Here is a 16,501-nt window from a genome sequence, read left to right as displayed (position 1 = left end):
TATGTACTCATTGAAGCTCATTCTTTAGACATTGTTTTGATAATCTTTTTGTTGTGCTTTGCCACCAAGAATTTTGCATTAATGTATATTTTGTAGGCTAAGCCCATTTTGTTGGTACCATGAACTTGAAATGTAAGAACCATGTTTTACTTTGCTTCCACATGACAATAATGTTACATGATAATGAATGCTTATGATGTCAAGCCCGCTATGGCCAATATGTTAATGTGAAAGATGTGGAATGCATTTGATAAATTTGTGGGTCAAATGGAAATGTTTTGCATTGCATGAATCACAATACTAAATGATATATGCAATATGAGCTATGGATAAGTCATAAGGTATAAATTTTAGGTTTGTTCTAGATTCTAGTGTTTTTTTTTTTTTTATAAACAAATAATTTTTATTAAATTCATGAAAAACTTAGCATGCATATCATCACCTAAACTCTAAACAATAAATCACCCAAAAACACACAATCTAAGCAATGGCATGCTAAGTGAAAAAAATTTGAAAAACCTCAATATAAAGTCGATACACAGCATAGACCAAAACCAATAAACCTGGATTCTAGTGCCTGAAGCTTGTTTGTTCTTAGCACCGGCATGATTTTTAGTTGTTACAATAACAATTTAAAAATTAAATTATATTTAAATGTCAAAATTCACAAATTAAAGTGTAATTTAAGATTTTATGGTTATTATGAGAAGGTGATATCATTTAAAAGTTATTACAAAATATAAGGTATATTTGAATTTTAATAAAATAATAAAAAAAATTCCATTAATTTAATAATAATTTTTTAAAAAAGCAGTAATTAATTCACATTGATTATAATAATTTATTTTTAATAATAATAATAATAATAATGGTTGATTCCCAATAGGCTTCTCTGTAGGTGTAACTGTCCGAGTATTACCAGTGATTAAATTTAAAGACAAAAACAAAGTATATCAAGTGGAGTAGAACATTTTTTTTTCCTTTCGTATTCTTTTTTTTTACATTTCTATATTCTCCTTTTGTCACTCTACTAATTGAATCTATTAAAAATTAATATTTAGTTTAAAAAATTATAAATATTTTAATTATTTTAATTAATATTTAAAAATATTTTTAAAAATTTTAAAATTTATTATCGACTCATTGACTAGGAATAATATACACACACTCGGAATAATATACACACACTATTATTCCTAGTCAATGAGTCAATAATTAATAATTATCCAATGACCACTTTTCCAGCTATCTCCAACTTCGAAAGTGGAAACATCATCATTCCCTTGTCCTCTAGTGCAACAGACCTCTCTAGCAAGTGAATTTTTGCTCCATCTGAGACCACACTTCCAGTTACCTTCAGCTTGGAAACATCATCACCTTTGTCCTCTACTACAACAGACCTCTCTAGTAAGTGAATTTTCACTCCATCTGAGACCACACTTCCAGTTACCTTCAGCTTGGAAACATCATCCCCTTTGTCCTCTACTGCCAACAGATGTCTGCAGTAAGTGAATTTTGCTCCATCTGGTATGGGTCAATTTCATTGTTTTTCAAATTACATTGGATTTTACAATATCAGTTCTATTAAATGATCATGCTCTGCGCCATTCAACGATATCATGTTTGGCTTTTCAAATTGCTTGGAAATGGAATATTTGAGGTTCAAATCTTTATTATCACACAAACAGCATCAACGCAAGTTGTTTCATTGCTTTTTTTTTTTTTTTTTCACATTTCAAGTAGTTATCTTATATTTTGTTCCCCCTTTTATGAACAGAACTGTGCCTGTAAGAGTGATCTATAGACGAGCAAAGAAGATTAAACAGAAGAACAAGGTATTATCATGGCACATGATATTTTCTCTATGTGGTCCTTTTCTCTTCTTCTTCGCCTAATGTTCATATTTTCATTTTTCTTCTCAGTTTCTGTTCAATTTTTGTGTACCTTAATAAAATTATAGTAATATAATAAAAATATTAATTAAAGATATAAAATCATTTGAAATTGATTTAATCATGTAATTACTTTATCATTTTAAATATTAAAATTTTATTATATCCTCTTAATATATTAAAAAAATGTAATATATTCAAATATTATCTTTATTTACTAATATCAATATTATTCTTAAAAGTAATATTAGTTATATGAAAAAAACATAAACAAAGTGGAAAAAAAATTATATATATATATATATGTACTATATAAAATTACAAGTATATATAATAAATATATGTTAATATATTATAACTTACCTTATATTAACGACTACTTATTATAGTACGAAGAGAGTAACTATTAAATAATTTATAACTTACGTACACATAATTAGAAAATTAAAAAATTAATTATAATTTAAAACAATTGAATAATTAATTAATAAAAAATAATGAAAATATAATAAATTATATTTTATAAATAAGTTATATATATATACACACACGCACGTCCAATTTCCATCAAATTTACCATTAATTTTTGTAAAAATACATAAAATATCCTTAACTCCATTTAATGCTTGTTTGGCATTGATTTTTGATAGTTTATTTTGCAAGTATACAAAATAATACAGTAGTAAGAAGAATGTCAAAACCAGGAGAATTGGGTTTAAGTATGAAAATATGTGCTAATTCTACTAATATCTAAACTATCGAAATTGGATAAGAATAGAAAATAAATTTAAATAAAAACTAAAATTAACCCTAAAGATCACAAAAAAAAAAGTTAGGTCAAAATTCAATTAATAAAACACTAGGATATACCTGATATCGCTTGATCCAATTGTCAATTCCAGTTATTTTGTTTAGCAATCTAAATTTAATTATTAATGCAATAATCCTAATTTGTTTAATAATCCCTCCCAAGACTTATTTAAAAATATTAATTAAAATTTATAATCTATCTCTCAATAGTAAAATAAATCCCAATTAATTTTTTAACCATTACAAGTCAAAATTTTCTACTCCCGCTCTAGTAATTATTCCTATTATGTTTATTATCACTCACAAATCCACAACTTTTCCTCCCAATACTAGTTATGAATTGAAATCAATCAAATATAACAAAAATTGATACCCAAAAGCATTAAGTTCAAATAATAAATAATTACATTAATAAAGAAAACTAATACGAAATCTTTGAAATTGAAATTATAACCAAGCTACATTAGATACCGTAAAAATATATTTAGCTCCTCATGATCAAAGAATCAAATCCAAGTTTAATTGAATAAAAATAGAATCATTTGGACAATGAGTTCTAAAATTAAATTCAAAATAAACAAGGAAGAAGAGATATAAACTCTAAATAATTGCAAATCAAGTGAGTCTTCTCTTCAATCTCCCCGCTTTAATTGTCACACCTTACCCCTCCATAAGATGTAACATGATCTCATAGTATACGTAATAAATTACCATACGTCGTCTACCGATAATCTATTAAATATACTACAAGAGATTTTGGCAGAACAATTTTGTTTTTAAGTCTACCGTGGTGATAAAAATTTAAACTGAGTATTTTGAAATCCAATATCTGTCATAAATCTTTTTAGGAATAATTAAGCATTTTTTTTTAATTTTGCGATAATGCCATAAACTTTATTTGACATTAATTTAACATTTAAAAATTTTACAAAAATTTCGACAGAGTGCTGGCTAAAAATTTAAAAAACAATTCTTTAAAACCTGTAGAAAAACACTTCCTATAATTTATTTCAGCTAAAACTTCATTTAAAGCAACACAACCAAATCCCATCATAAAGAAAATAATTCATTATGTACAATGCTCAGAAAGAAACTTAAATATTTACATTCTTTGAGGCAACAAAATTTACATTACAAAAGAAATTTACATACTTATGTCCCTAAATAATAGTACAAAAATTTTCTTTTCATTTGATTACGATCCCAAAATAATATTACAAGTGTTTCTGTACAACTGGTCGAATGTGGCTACATACATATAATTACATGATTACACCAAAATTTAATATATAAGGGTATACCTAGGCTATACCTTTAAACAACTTCAATCCACTGCTTCAAGTGGCCTCACTCAGCTGTTATATTTTTTCTTTCACCTGCGACAGCATACAAAGCTATCGCTGAGCGGTGAACTCAGTGGTGCACAACAATTAAGTTAAAATTTAATACAAAATATACCTTGACAAACCACTAGGGGTGAGCAATCGGTTCAAACCGAACCGAACCGAACCGAACCGAACCAAACCGAATTAAATTATCAAAACCGAACCGCCAATTTTAGAAACCGAACCAAACCGAAATTAGTGAAAAACCGAATCAAACCGAACCGCTTTAATTCGGTTCGGTTTGGTTTAAACCGATCGGTTTGATTTTTGATTGATTTTTTAATTTAGACTTGATTTTCAAGTTATTTGGTCTAATTTTAACTTTGGTTTGAACCTAATAACCATTAATCAATGAAATTAAATAATTAATATATATATAATTAAATATAATTCATAAATTTTTCATAAAAATAAATTAATTCAAAAATCGATTCGGTTCGATTTAGTTCGATTTGACTATATAAATCACTATTCGGTTCGGTTTGGTTTAACCGATTTTTTTATCTTCTAAACCGAATCGAACCGAAATAACCGAAATTTTTATAAATTAAAACCGAACCGAACCGATTAACTTTTAAAACCGAACCGATTGAATCGAATTGAATCGATTCGGTTCGGTTTTTCGGTTTGAACCGTATTGTGCTCAGCCCTACAAACCACAGCAAAAAGGCTCAAAATATTTAAATTCTTCAAAACCCATAAAATCAAAATCGATAGTTCCAATCACACAAATTATTTGATGAATAGCGTTTGATCGAGTAATAACAATTTATCCAATTCATAATAAAGCAATTGAAATATTTATATTTTTCTTGAATCATGAAACAATATATCATTTCCCAACCACTAACAAAATTTGTTTCAATCACATTTTATCAAGTATGCATAATTTAAGGATGTGGAAAACATTCACACTTAGACAATATCGTTATACACTACGACAAAGCCAATTTATCCCAATAGCCAAAGGCTAATGAGGAATACTAAGGCTAACTAGCACAATATATGAGTACTCATTCAATTCTTTCTCAATTGCACACACCTCAACACTTCAGCCAGAGAGGGAATTCAATTCATCCAATTAGACAAGCCAATGAGGAATTCAATCACATTGCCATACCGATCGTGGTTTTAAATCATATTCAAAATAATTTCTATTCACAAAAGTATTTACAAATTACTAAATATATTTAATTATTGTAAATTCATGCACAAGGTTGACAATACTTCAAATGTACAATTCACAATTTATCATTCTCAATACCATGCAACAAATCCTTAAATGCATAGGAGAAAATATAATCAAATCATACAAAGTCATTCAATAAATTAAAGTTTCTTGTACACAAGAGAAAAAACAATTATCAAATTCATAAAAACCCATTATAAATTTAAAACATAAAAATAGGCTAGTTGTGCACAAACCTCTTATCTAGGCTTGACTTAGTTTAATTCCTCCTCCTTCCTTAGAGGCTCCTTTCCCACTAAAACATATAGTCAAAGTGTTTCAATATCTATTCAATTTATTTCTAACTAATAAATTCAACAATTAAATTTTGTACACTTAATTTATCCACTAAAATTTATAACTTTTGAGTTCTTTGCAATTGATGTATTTGTGATTACTATTCACGTTACTATTCAAGTCAAAATGTTGACTTTTTCATACTTAAGGGGTATACTAGTTTTAATTACACTCACATACCACATTTTGGATTACAATTATGTTGGCATTGATTGCCAATTGGAATTCCAAACTCCTTAAATGAAGTTCTAAAATTTCAGTTTTGGGTCACTTAGTTTTACTATTCCATTGGACTTTCTACAGTGGCAATTTGGCCAACTTTCCTTCATCAAAGTTGTTCTTTATTGTCTTAGCTTTAATTCTCTTTTTGAATCACTCCATTTAGAGTTTTGTAGCTCAAGTTATGGCCATTTAACCATCATTGGCCGGAGTGGCCAAATTTGATTTAGGTAAGTTTAGGGTTATGACAGTTTTAGTGAACTAATTTTGGTTGGTAATTTAATTTGGTTATGGTCAGAATTTGGGTTTGGTTTCTTCATGAAAGTTGTTCTACTATGTCATAGCTTTCTAATGGTATAAAAATCAGGTCATTTGGACCTTTCTACACCAAGTTCTGACCATTTGAACATGTACTATTCATATAGTCAGTTTTGCCCAGTGGCAGGGTACCTATTTTGGATTTAACTAATTTTTAGACCAACTTGTGGTCTGTTTTAGGGCAGGATTTCTGCATAAAAATTGTTGCTTTGGGTCTTAATTTATTTTCATCTTCAATTGGCCTCACACCAATTGGAGTAACAAAATTCTAGTTCTAGCCATCTAAATGGGCAAGGGTCAAGCTGCCAGAATTCAACCTTACCACATTCATAACCTATCTCAATTCTTACCATCAATTCACATTCATAAACACACCAATTGCCCAAAATTAAGTATTACCACATCAATTGGTCAATAATTCTCAAAAGCCCCAATTTACATCAAAACCCTAATTCTCCATAACCCTAATTTCTTCCTATTCCATGAAATTTTAGGTAACTTAGCATACTAACCATACATACCACATTATTTAAGCTTTACTTCATGTTTAATTTAAATAAACACCATCAATTTCCACCATACCCATGGCTGGCTGAAATTCACACTTGTGTCTCCTACATAATTTCATCAATTTTACATGCTATTTCTTTATAATTCAACTCAATTCAAATGACTACACACTAATTTAACTTGGGAAGAAACTTAGCTTTCATAGAGCTTTTTCACTCTCAAGATCCTTCATTTTTTTCTTGTTTCTTTTTCTCCAAATCTTCACTTTGACGATTGATTAGAGGTTTTCTACAATTTAATTGGAAATTTTATGGAAGAAAAATGGGGATTCAAGCTTGGGTGAGCTTGAAAATGGAGAAAAGAGAGGATGAGAGAGGGACAGCAAAGGAAGGTTGAAGAAGACCACTTTTTGCATTTTTAATTTGTATTTCTATTATTTATATTTATCTCTTAATTTTCATAATTTAAAATAAAATTCTTAATAAAGTCATGCTTGCATCACCATGATGATGTCATAATTCCTTTTAAATTAAATTTCTTTTCCTTTCTTTTTCCAGCAAACTCTTCATTTCTAATATGTTTTTCATAGTTTTAATTTCCTACATTTTAATGGACATTTAGGCCAGTAGTCATCTCTAAGGGTGAATTGACCGAATTGCCCTTACCGGTCTGATCCATTTTTCCAACAGTGTTAAATTGCTTTCGAAACTTTGTTTCAATTATTTGAGCTTGTTCTCAATTCTTTTTTGTGGTTTTCATAGTTCCATTAACTTCGCAATAATCCTTAGGCTTGGGGTGTCACAGGGTCCCACACGAATTTTGGGTAGCAACTGATCTCGCAGTCACTTTCCGGTTAGGTCACCCATCGCTGTGGCCTTGGCTCATTTAACCCATTATGCTTTATTTTCTTTATTCCCTTTTTACCTTCATGTAATTGCTATTTATTTTTATTTATGACTTTTCTAGGTGACTTAATTATAGTTCTAAACATCCTGACTGTCCGAACAGACATCAGTCGCCGGAACAGTAGACTGTACAAAACTGATGAATATAGGGGTGTTACATTAATCTCCCTTCCTCCTTGATCGAAAACCAAGTGCCGTTAAAACTCTCTAGAATTTTTGTGCTGTCCCCCTCCAGTCCTCTTTCTTTGATAAAATTATATATATATATATATAAAATTTAATATTTGTTTTATAATAATTATTATATTCTGAAAATATTATAGAAAATATATTTTAAATATGATATTTAAATTTAAATATATAAAATATAAAATAATTAAATATATAAACTTTAGTAATTATTGCCAAATTTTTTATTAACTATATCTATTATATATAATTATTTAAATATAAAATTCTTTTGAAATTTATAATCCATTTTTTATATTCTAAATATATTAATTTGGTCAATATCATAAAGATAAAAAATTGAATTGTTAGGTAAATAAAAGATAATATCTAATTTAAAATTATAGTTTCTAAGTAATAATCAAAATTAGTATGATTTGACATTTTAAAAAAAGATTAATGTGATTAGATCATTTTATTAACTATATATTAACTATATTTATTATAACTATATTGAAAATATATAAATATATTATCTTATAAACTATACTTATTATATATAATAAAAACAAAATATATTTAAAATTTAAACGTTATTTTAAATATAATGAATAAAAAATATATTAAAGATACATTATATTTAAAATATACTTGGAGATAGTAAATATATTTTATACATTTAAATATTTTATTTTTATTTATTTGAATGTTTTATATATTTATAATATATTTATATTTATTATATTTAAGAATTTGGTAAAACCAATAATTAAATATATTTCATGTTGAAATAATTAATAAATTATCTTTTATTTACATAATAATTCATTTTCATCTTTATTATGTTAAACAAATTAATACATTAGACAATATAAAAATGAATTGTTGTATAAATAAAAATAGTTTATATGATGGCCTTTTCTTTTCTTTATATTTTCTTTTAAAGTTATAATTTGTCACTATATAGTATGAAAATTTATTTTTAAGTAATAATTAAATTAGAGTAATTGGCATTTAAAAATAATTAATATGATTGGATTTTCTTTTTTAATATTAATTTTGAGACATGATACATGTAGAAGATTTTAATAAAAAAATTATATTTGTTATATTTTAGTCATAAATATATTATATTTTAAATACAATGTATATAATTATTTAAATACAAAATATATTAATTATTTAAATATAAAATGTAAATCAAGATACTATTTTGTTAATAAAATAAACCTTAGAGACTTAATTGTTTTATATTGGAAATAGTGTTAAAGGCATGTTGATTCAATAAATCTGTAAGTGCACAGGTCGTATAAAGTAATAGAATAATGAGTAGAGTATTGCTCCCATGAAAAATTGTGTTAAAGTACTAAACTATGATTATTTTAATTATTTAGACTAATGAAGAATTATAGAAGAATTAAATTAACTAAATGCAACAATTTAATTAAAAAATAAAGAAAATAAGCAATGGGTAACATAAATGAATTATTAACTAAGTAAAATTTAACTAAATTAACAATGGGTAAGTAAGAACAAAAGTCGATTAATGATAAAAGTGATTCCAGAGTTATGATTCATCCTTTAAACCAAATAGAATTTGGCTAGGTTCGTCAAATTTTTAAGAAAATCCATGGTTTGAAGGTAGCTAATTCTAATCTCCTTTGATTTATTTCTCAAGCAAACCAAAGAGTGTTTTACGAAAATCAAACCCTACTGCATTTATGTTTAATCTACCTAAAACCCATTAAGCTTTTTAATCAACCAATAAATCCTATTAATTCCTAGTTTACCTCTAAAACTAGGTAATTAAGTTCAAAACTTTGTTTATCTATCAATGATTTTCACCTCTCAGTCCTCCAATCAAAGATTAAAAACTATACCCAATGGGATCAAATACTAGGTAAGTCAATAAAGTACACAAGAAGATGAATCAAAACTCATAAATATCATAAATTTGAATAAAACCTATCCTAATCCACAAATTAATTCAAAACATTGCAACCCAACTCAAATCTTGAAAAATCTACTCACTCATAATGTCACGACTGATTCAATGGGCGAACCCAAGACTAGGACCTGGACCGATATAAAATCTCTGAGACTCATAGTAAGCCTCTGAGGCTCATAATAAGCCTTACTATTCACAAACCCATAACCAGGATCAATATTAAGGCCTAACAAGTAAATAAAATAAAATAAAATATTATAAATTTATTTAGGCTAACCCAACCCGATAACTATTAAAAATTCACTACTAGGAGAGTCTAGCTCAACTCTGATACACATCATGATGCATCATTTAATATCATTAATTAATATAATATATTCATAAACTAGTTACACAGCGGAGTTTAAATAATAATACAAATAGATAAATAAATAAAAAAAATAAATGTACACAATAAAAACTATTACACTAATAAGCATTATAATCTGTGGAGGAAAATATAGATTAGACTTGAAAATAAACTCGCTCCTCCTGCAACATGGGAAAAATATTTGAATAGGAATGAACGTTTAACTTAGAGAATAAGATATTGATTTTAAATATAATTCCTATAATTACCTAAATCTAATGTATTCCTATGTATGAAATGCAACACGTTCACATAGTTCAAACAATTCAATCAATATTTGCACAAAAGATAATTTGGAGCACGCATGCACCCATGTGTCACATCAATACATATATGGGAGCTGATCCCCTATACAGTTCTCTTAATCCAATACCTGCCACTGAGGTTAACTCAAGCCGGTAATAATCCATGTGCGGGGGCCAACGAGATCAACTCAAAGTTGTGCTCACCTCGACTTATCCATATATAAGGATCGGGTCTCAGTGAGTTAAGCTTCAGCCATGACTACTTATCCTATCCATATCCATATCCATGCCATACTCACACTAACACACACATACAGAGCTCCAAGTTATCTTAAGGCAACATCCATAAACAAATTCAATAACATATGTAGCAAAGGAGCATGCCTAACTAATTATATACATACATATAAGTGAATGCATGAGTATGCCTTGAATATAAATTAATAATATTGAAATTACAAATGAAATCAATATCCAACTCACAAACTGATCGACTCGATTGCAATTGGTCCGGCTGAAGAGAAGAAAGGTGAGCCGGCACCAATAAACTATACAGACACAATGACCTCTATCAATTTATCTATAAAATTAACTAATTAATTTAATTAAAGAAGCAAGAATAATTCCTACGGTCTTATCAAAATTTCGGCAGAATCTTTCCTATAACTGAACTTAACCCTCCTGTAAGAAAACGCAAAGAACAATAACACACGTGGTTTGTGCCCACAATAACAATTATAATGCCCATCTAGGGCTTACATGAAACCCAATCTAGGTCCAATCTTCCAAACTCCAGCTCGGATTCCTAACTCTTTTGCAGTCCAAATAATTATTTTTAGCACTTCAAAAATTATAAAAATATTCTTGAAAGTCCTCCACATTGTCCTTGCATTAATTAAAGTCATTTTACTTAATTTTACTAAATCATGAATATTTTACAGATTTAACCAGTTAACTAAATCAAGATACAAACTACACAACTTGAGTTGGGGACTACCTTTACAAATTTTGCTACTTGGAACGTGTCCAGAACATCTGAAAATGCTAGGATTGATTGCAATATTGACTATGTTTTGGGACGGATAGCTAGACAGCCAAATTAGGTCGGAAACTCGATCCCAGGAGTTGTTGAGCTATCATCGATCCGAGTATATATCTGAGATCCCATAAGTTACTGGTCACAGATCCACTGACGGTTCATCAAAATTCTACTTTGATCGCTCGATATCAACCGATTTAGTTTAGGCCATTCGATGAGCATCTACTCCATTTGATCTCTGATCAAGACGTAATTGGTGTCAAAACGAAGCTTCAAGAGTGTAGATCATGATCCCCAGGTCTGATCGTCTAAACTGATCACCATTTGATCAAGATCTAGCTGGAAAGTCACGAAAACTCGAAATTTCTCTTCTCATGATCTCACTCATCTGACCACCAAATGTTGCAAAATTGGTCTCAAAAGAAAACTCATGGAATATGCTTTCCAACGCCACCAAACACGTCTTGATCGGACTTCAAATGAAGCCAAAATGGCACTTGGAACATTCCTCCTCTGCGCACGCGTTAAAGGAGAAAATCCTTCCATTTGCGCTACTGCTGGCTACTCCTCCAGCCAACAGGCAGCTCGCCAACATCACTTGGGTGGTGGGGCTCCTCCCCGGCCGTTGTTGGTGGCTGAAGACTCGCTGGCCATAAGAAGAGAGGGAGGAATAAGGTTATGGGAGAGAGAGGAGAGAAAGAGGGAGGGGAGAGAGAAAAGTTTTGATTCTTTTTTATTTTTTAACTTTTAATTACATAATAACCCTTAATCTTTTCCATATTTTTCAACTAAGTCTAAAATTCCTTTCAATTGGATCCCAAAATACAAATATATGTATAATTAAATAATAAAATAAAATATAAAATAAATAATATTGATCATAATAACAATAATAATCAAATTAATAACAATTAAATCAAATCTTAAAACCAAGGTTAACAATAATGAAATAATATATTTTGTTAATTGATTTTATATTAATATTTAATACTAATCATTTAAATTAAAATTATACTATTAAATAATTTGTAAAATATATTTAGAAACAACATTAAAAAATATATATATAAATGAAAGTATTACAAAATTATAAATTAGTTAGACAATAGTAAAATAATATTTAAGTACTATATATAAAGAAAATATAAAATTTATATTTTAAAATTCAAGTTATTACACATAATGGTATTTTGCAATGGAAAATGATAAAATAAATAAAAGAAGCATAAAATAAGATGAACAATAGAAAAACCCATATGAAGAAAGCCCAAAATTTCTAAAAATCTTAGCTATAACATCACTCTTATAGAAGAAATCCAAAGTTGGCGTCCTTTCATCTTCCTTCTTCTTTTATTCTACTTATTCTTTTTTTTTTTTAGTTGTCTTTTTATCCCTTCTTATAGCTTAAAATGAGAAAAAGATGTATTTATATGTCTCCAAAAGTGCACCGTAGAATAGACTAAAAGAGATAAAGACAAAAGATATAACAGATGTGAGGTATGAAGATTTTTTTACGTAAAAAATGCTATCAGCGTATTCCAACATGCCTTGTGTTGAATTCAATAATTTTCAACATGCCCCATATGGACTTCTATTCATTGAGTCTTAACTATGCATGCCCTACAACATGAGGCATGTTAAAGCTCTTGAAAATCTCAACTAGCGTGTTCCATTAAGCATATTTTTTTCACTTTTCTTATAACTTTAAGATTCCAAATCATTTTGAATTTCTCTCATTTGTACTTTTTTGCCTTCAAATCATATTAAAACCTATTAAAAACATCAAAATTTCAAAAATCAAATATAAAATAACTAAAATTAACAAATTAACTAAAATAAAGACTAAAAGTATAAAATTACTAAATTAAAAAGACAAAATGGATACAAAACTACCTTAAAATACTTATATAAAATGAGTTTATCACATGTTAGTTATTTTGTAAAAATTAATGGTTAATTAGATAAAAATTGAATGGAATGTCATAACATAAAAAGTGAAGGACTAAATTATTTAATTTTAAAAATATAAAAATAAAATTATAGATTTCAGTAAATCTCAGAAGTATATGATAATTTACCCTTTAATTTGCTACCTCATTAGGCTAGTCTATCTTTGCTCACCATGAAGTATTCGAGTGTACCTGTTGTGCTAGAGTTTGGATACTTGTCCTGCCCATATGGCTTTAGGGAGGTTTCTTTCACCTCTTCTGACCTCGTTATTTGTGGATTATTGTAATTGCCGTTTTACTACCATCATTCTAGATCAAAGTTTTTCTACCTGTATGCTTATTCTACTTGATTTGCTTTAATTGTTTCTTACAAAATTTTGATCTTTATAGTCATTACTGATTAGTTTGAGAAAACTTAAAGAAAAACTAAAGGGTATGTTGGGATTTGGGATAGGAATTGGGAAATTGATTGTGGTTTATTTCACACTTACCAAGTCTTACGTTATTAGCTTCTAATTTTTTTTTTACGGTTTTTATAATACATACCAATATTAATTTTCATTTAATACAGATCATTTGTATGAAGAATTATAATTTTAATAGTAAATTATATGAAAATTTGTGTTGAATAGTGCAAATTATATTCACCTACTAAAAAATCCATTTATTTTTTAAACAGTTGAGTTCATATGGAAATTGCAAATGAATATGAGTTTCGACGTGGCATCTGTCAATTGCTTAAAAAAAATGCTCACGAGGATGATGATGATGGTGCGAACGCCAAGGATATTGAAAATCTTGTGAGCCTAGGTTTGTCAATGTCAATAACAACGACAGGATCAGTATGCATCTTCGAAATCCCTGACATTCCTCGTGTCCAAAACCAAAAAGCCTATGTTCCCATTGCATTCTCAATTGGGCCCCGGCATCACGACAGTCCAAAGCTAAGCGCCAATGATAAATTGAAAACACTGTATACGCGAGACCTCATTTCCAAAGACAGGAACACCAAGGCTACATTGACGGAGTTGTCAAAAACTAATTTGTACTCATCTACTGAGTTTGGCCAGAAGGTTCAGGAGTGTTATCCACAACATTTTCATCTAGAGTTTTATATTCGTCCGTATCTATTTTTCGATGGTTGCTTTATCATCGAATTTCTTCATAAGTTCCAGGATCAGAACCCTAGGGATCCGGATGATCCGGTTTTCTCTTATATGCTCCAGTTTCTATACCATGACTTGATATTGCTACAAAACCAAATACCCTGGTTTGTGCTTGAAGATATTTTTGATAGGACTGGTGGTATCAATGATAAGCCACTTCTTTGGCATGTTAGTGCACTTCTTAAACGAATTTTCCCAATTGCATTTGTACCAGCTAAGGGAAATCTACCCAGCCAACAACCCAAGCATATTCTTGACCTCTTGAGGATATGGCTGGTTTCCCCAATTGAAGAAGAAAGAAGGCAAAATACAGTTGTGCGAAGAGATGATGTATTAGCAAATGGGGGGTGGAAACCCATTCCTCCTGCAACATTTCTTCGGAAGGCTGGAGTCAAACTCAGAAGAAAATCAAAGGCTGACAGCATTTTGCAGGTAACATTTCGAAATGGCTATCTGGAAATCCCCCCTCTTGAATTTCGACAAGGAACAGAAGCTATCTTTCGGAACTTAATCTGCTTGGAGCAGTGTTTGAGCAACTGCCCCCATGGAATTACTTCTTATGTGGCACTTATGGGATGCCTCATCAACAGTACCATGGACTTCGATTTACTCTGTGAGGCTGGAATTTTTGATAACTGGAAGAATCCTGAGGATGTCTCCAATTTCTTCAATAAGGCAATCTACCCTGGTGCTTATGTCAAGGATTACTACTATCTTGAGCTTAGTAAGCAAGTGAATGAGTATTGCCACCGCAGGTGTCCTAGGTTTCTGGCAAATTTTCGCAATGAATTCACCCCTCCATGGGCGATCATCTCAGTGATTGTTGCTGGCTTCCTCTTCATTTTTACCCTGCTGCAGACAGATTGCCATAATGAATAAACAGGTATGCGTAGACCTCTTTCCTTATCCCTCTTGACTGCATATCTGGGGCATATTGGGATAATGTTTCAAAAGAGAGAGAGACTGAATTACTACAAGTTTGTGCAATCTAGATCTTGGAGTTACTTCTTTGCGGAGAATTATTGTATAAATCAGATAGCACTAAAAAATAATGCTCCCTTAGAAATACAAAAGTAAAGGATAGGTATCCATTATCCATTATGTCTAGGTGAAGAGACCTCTAAGAGTGCATTGCTAATGTATTATGTTGTTGCTGTTTTAAAATTATTTATCATAAAATTACTATTTGAAAAAGTGCTTTTCTGTTTGATAATAAAATAAAAAATTATAGTTAATAAAAAAATTATTTATTTTATATTTGGTTAAAATTGTTAGAGGCAAAATGATTAAAAAAAGACAATAATTATAAATATATTATTTTAATTTTATTAAAGATTTACCATTTATTTTATTTCTATTGATTTATTTTTTATAATTATATTCAATCTATATAATGAAAAGTATTTAATTTAAAAATTTTTTTGTTGGTGAAATATCAATAAGCATCAATATCATTCATCGATATTTATAAAATAATATCAATCTAATACTTCTTTCACTTGATTGTATATTTATTACAACTAATTTCTACATAATATTAAATTGAAAAAATATTAATAAACATCTATAACAATAACCAACTATATTTATAAATTATAATATTTGGTGATTAACAAAATGTTTCTCCACGAAGGGATTTTTTTTTTTTTTCACAATTAGCTTTTCTTTTTTACAAGATCTACATATAATTAAGTTGATGCTACTTTAGAGCAATTAGGGCAGTAGAAAATTTTAATTTCAAAGACTTAAGGGGTGGGAGAAAATTTTTATTTTGTGTAATTATTATACATATAACGATTTAATTATAATTATTGATTATGATGAGACCCATTACAATTAACAATTATAATAAAATTATTATACATATATCAATTTTATTGTATAATTTTTCAGCGGAGAGGTGTGATACTCTCAAACATGCATGTAGTTCCACCCCTTCTATCAAGGGATTCTCAACTCTCGCCAGAAAATTGTAAATGCTAAATTATATAGGTTATTCTACTAGCATATAAT

The 16,501-nt window shown here is 28.8% G+C and overlaps 1 protein-coding gene across 3 annotated transcripts; it reads left to right on the top strand.

The window, feature by feature from the left end:
- Positions 1 to 1,313: 1,313 nt before the first annotated feature.
- LOC131177602 (UPF0481 protein At3g47200-like) lies at positions 1,314 to 15,682 on the top strand. Of its 3 annotated transcripts, none has more exons than XM_058142656.1 (3): positions 1,314 to 1,504; positions 1,778 to 1,835; positions 14,002 to 15,682. In XM_058142656.1, the coding sequence occupies exon 3, from the start codon at positions 14,012 to 14,014 to the stop codon at positions 15,365 to 15,367; it is 1,356 nt and encodes a 451-aa protein (XP_057998639.1). In that variant the 5' UTR covers positions 1,314 to 1,504; positions 1,778 to 1,835; positions 14,002 to 14,011; the 3' UTR covers positions 15,368 to 15,682. The 3 variants fall into 3 exon arrangements, with proteins under 3 accessions (XP_057998639.1, XP_057998641.1, XP_057998640.1); XM_058142658.1 differs by having other exon boundaries at positions 1,314 to 1,527; XM_058142657.1 differs by lacking the exon at positions 1,314 to 1,504 and adding an exon at positions 1,535 to 1,660.
- The last annotated feature ends 819 nt before the right edge of the window (positions 15,683 to 16,501 follow it).

Source organism: Hevea brasiliensis, unplaced genomic scaffold, assembly GCF_030052815.1.
Source record: "Hevea brasiliensis isolate MT/VB/25A 57/8 unplaced genomic scaffold, ASM3005281v1 Scaf62, whole genome shotgun sequence".
Classification (NCBI taxonomy): Eukaryota; Viridiplantae; Streptophyta; class Magnoliopsida; order Malpighiales; family Euphorbiaceae; genus Hevea; species Hevea brasiliensis.
This window is presented reverse-complemented; position numbering and strand designations above follow the sequence as displayed.

Bases quoted from the DNA above. Each gene is read 5' to 3' on its own strand.
- LOC131177602 (XM_058142656.1), top strand. From the start codon at position 14,012: ATGGAAATTGCAAATGAATATGAGTTTCGACGTGGCATCTGTCAATTG.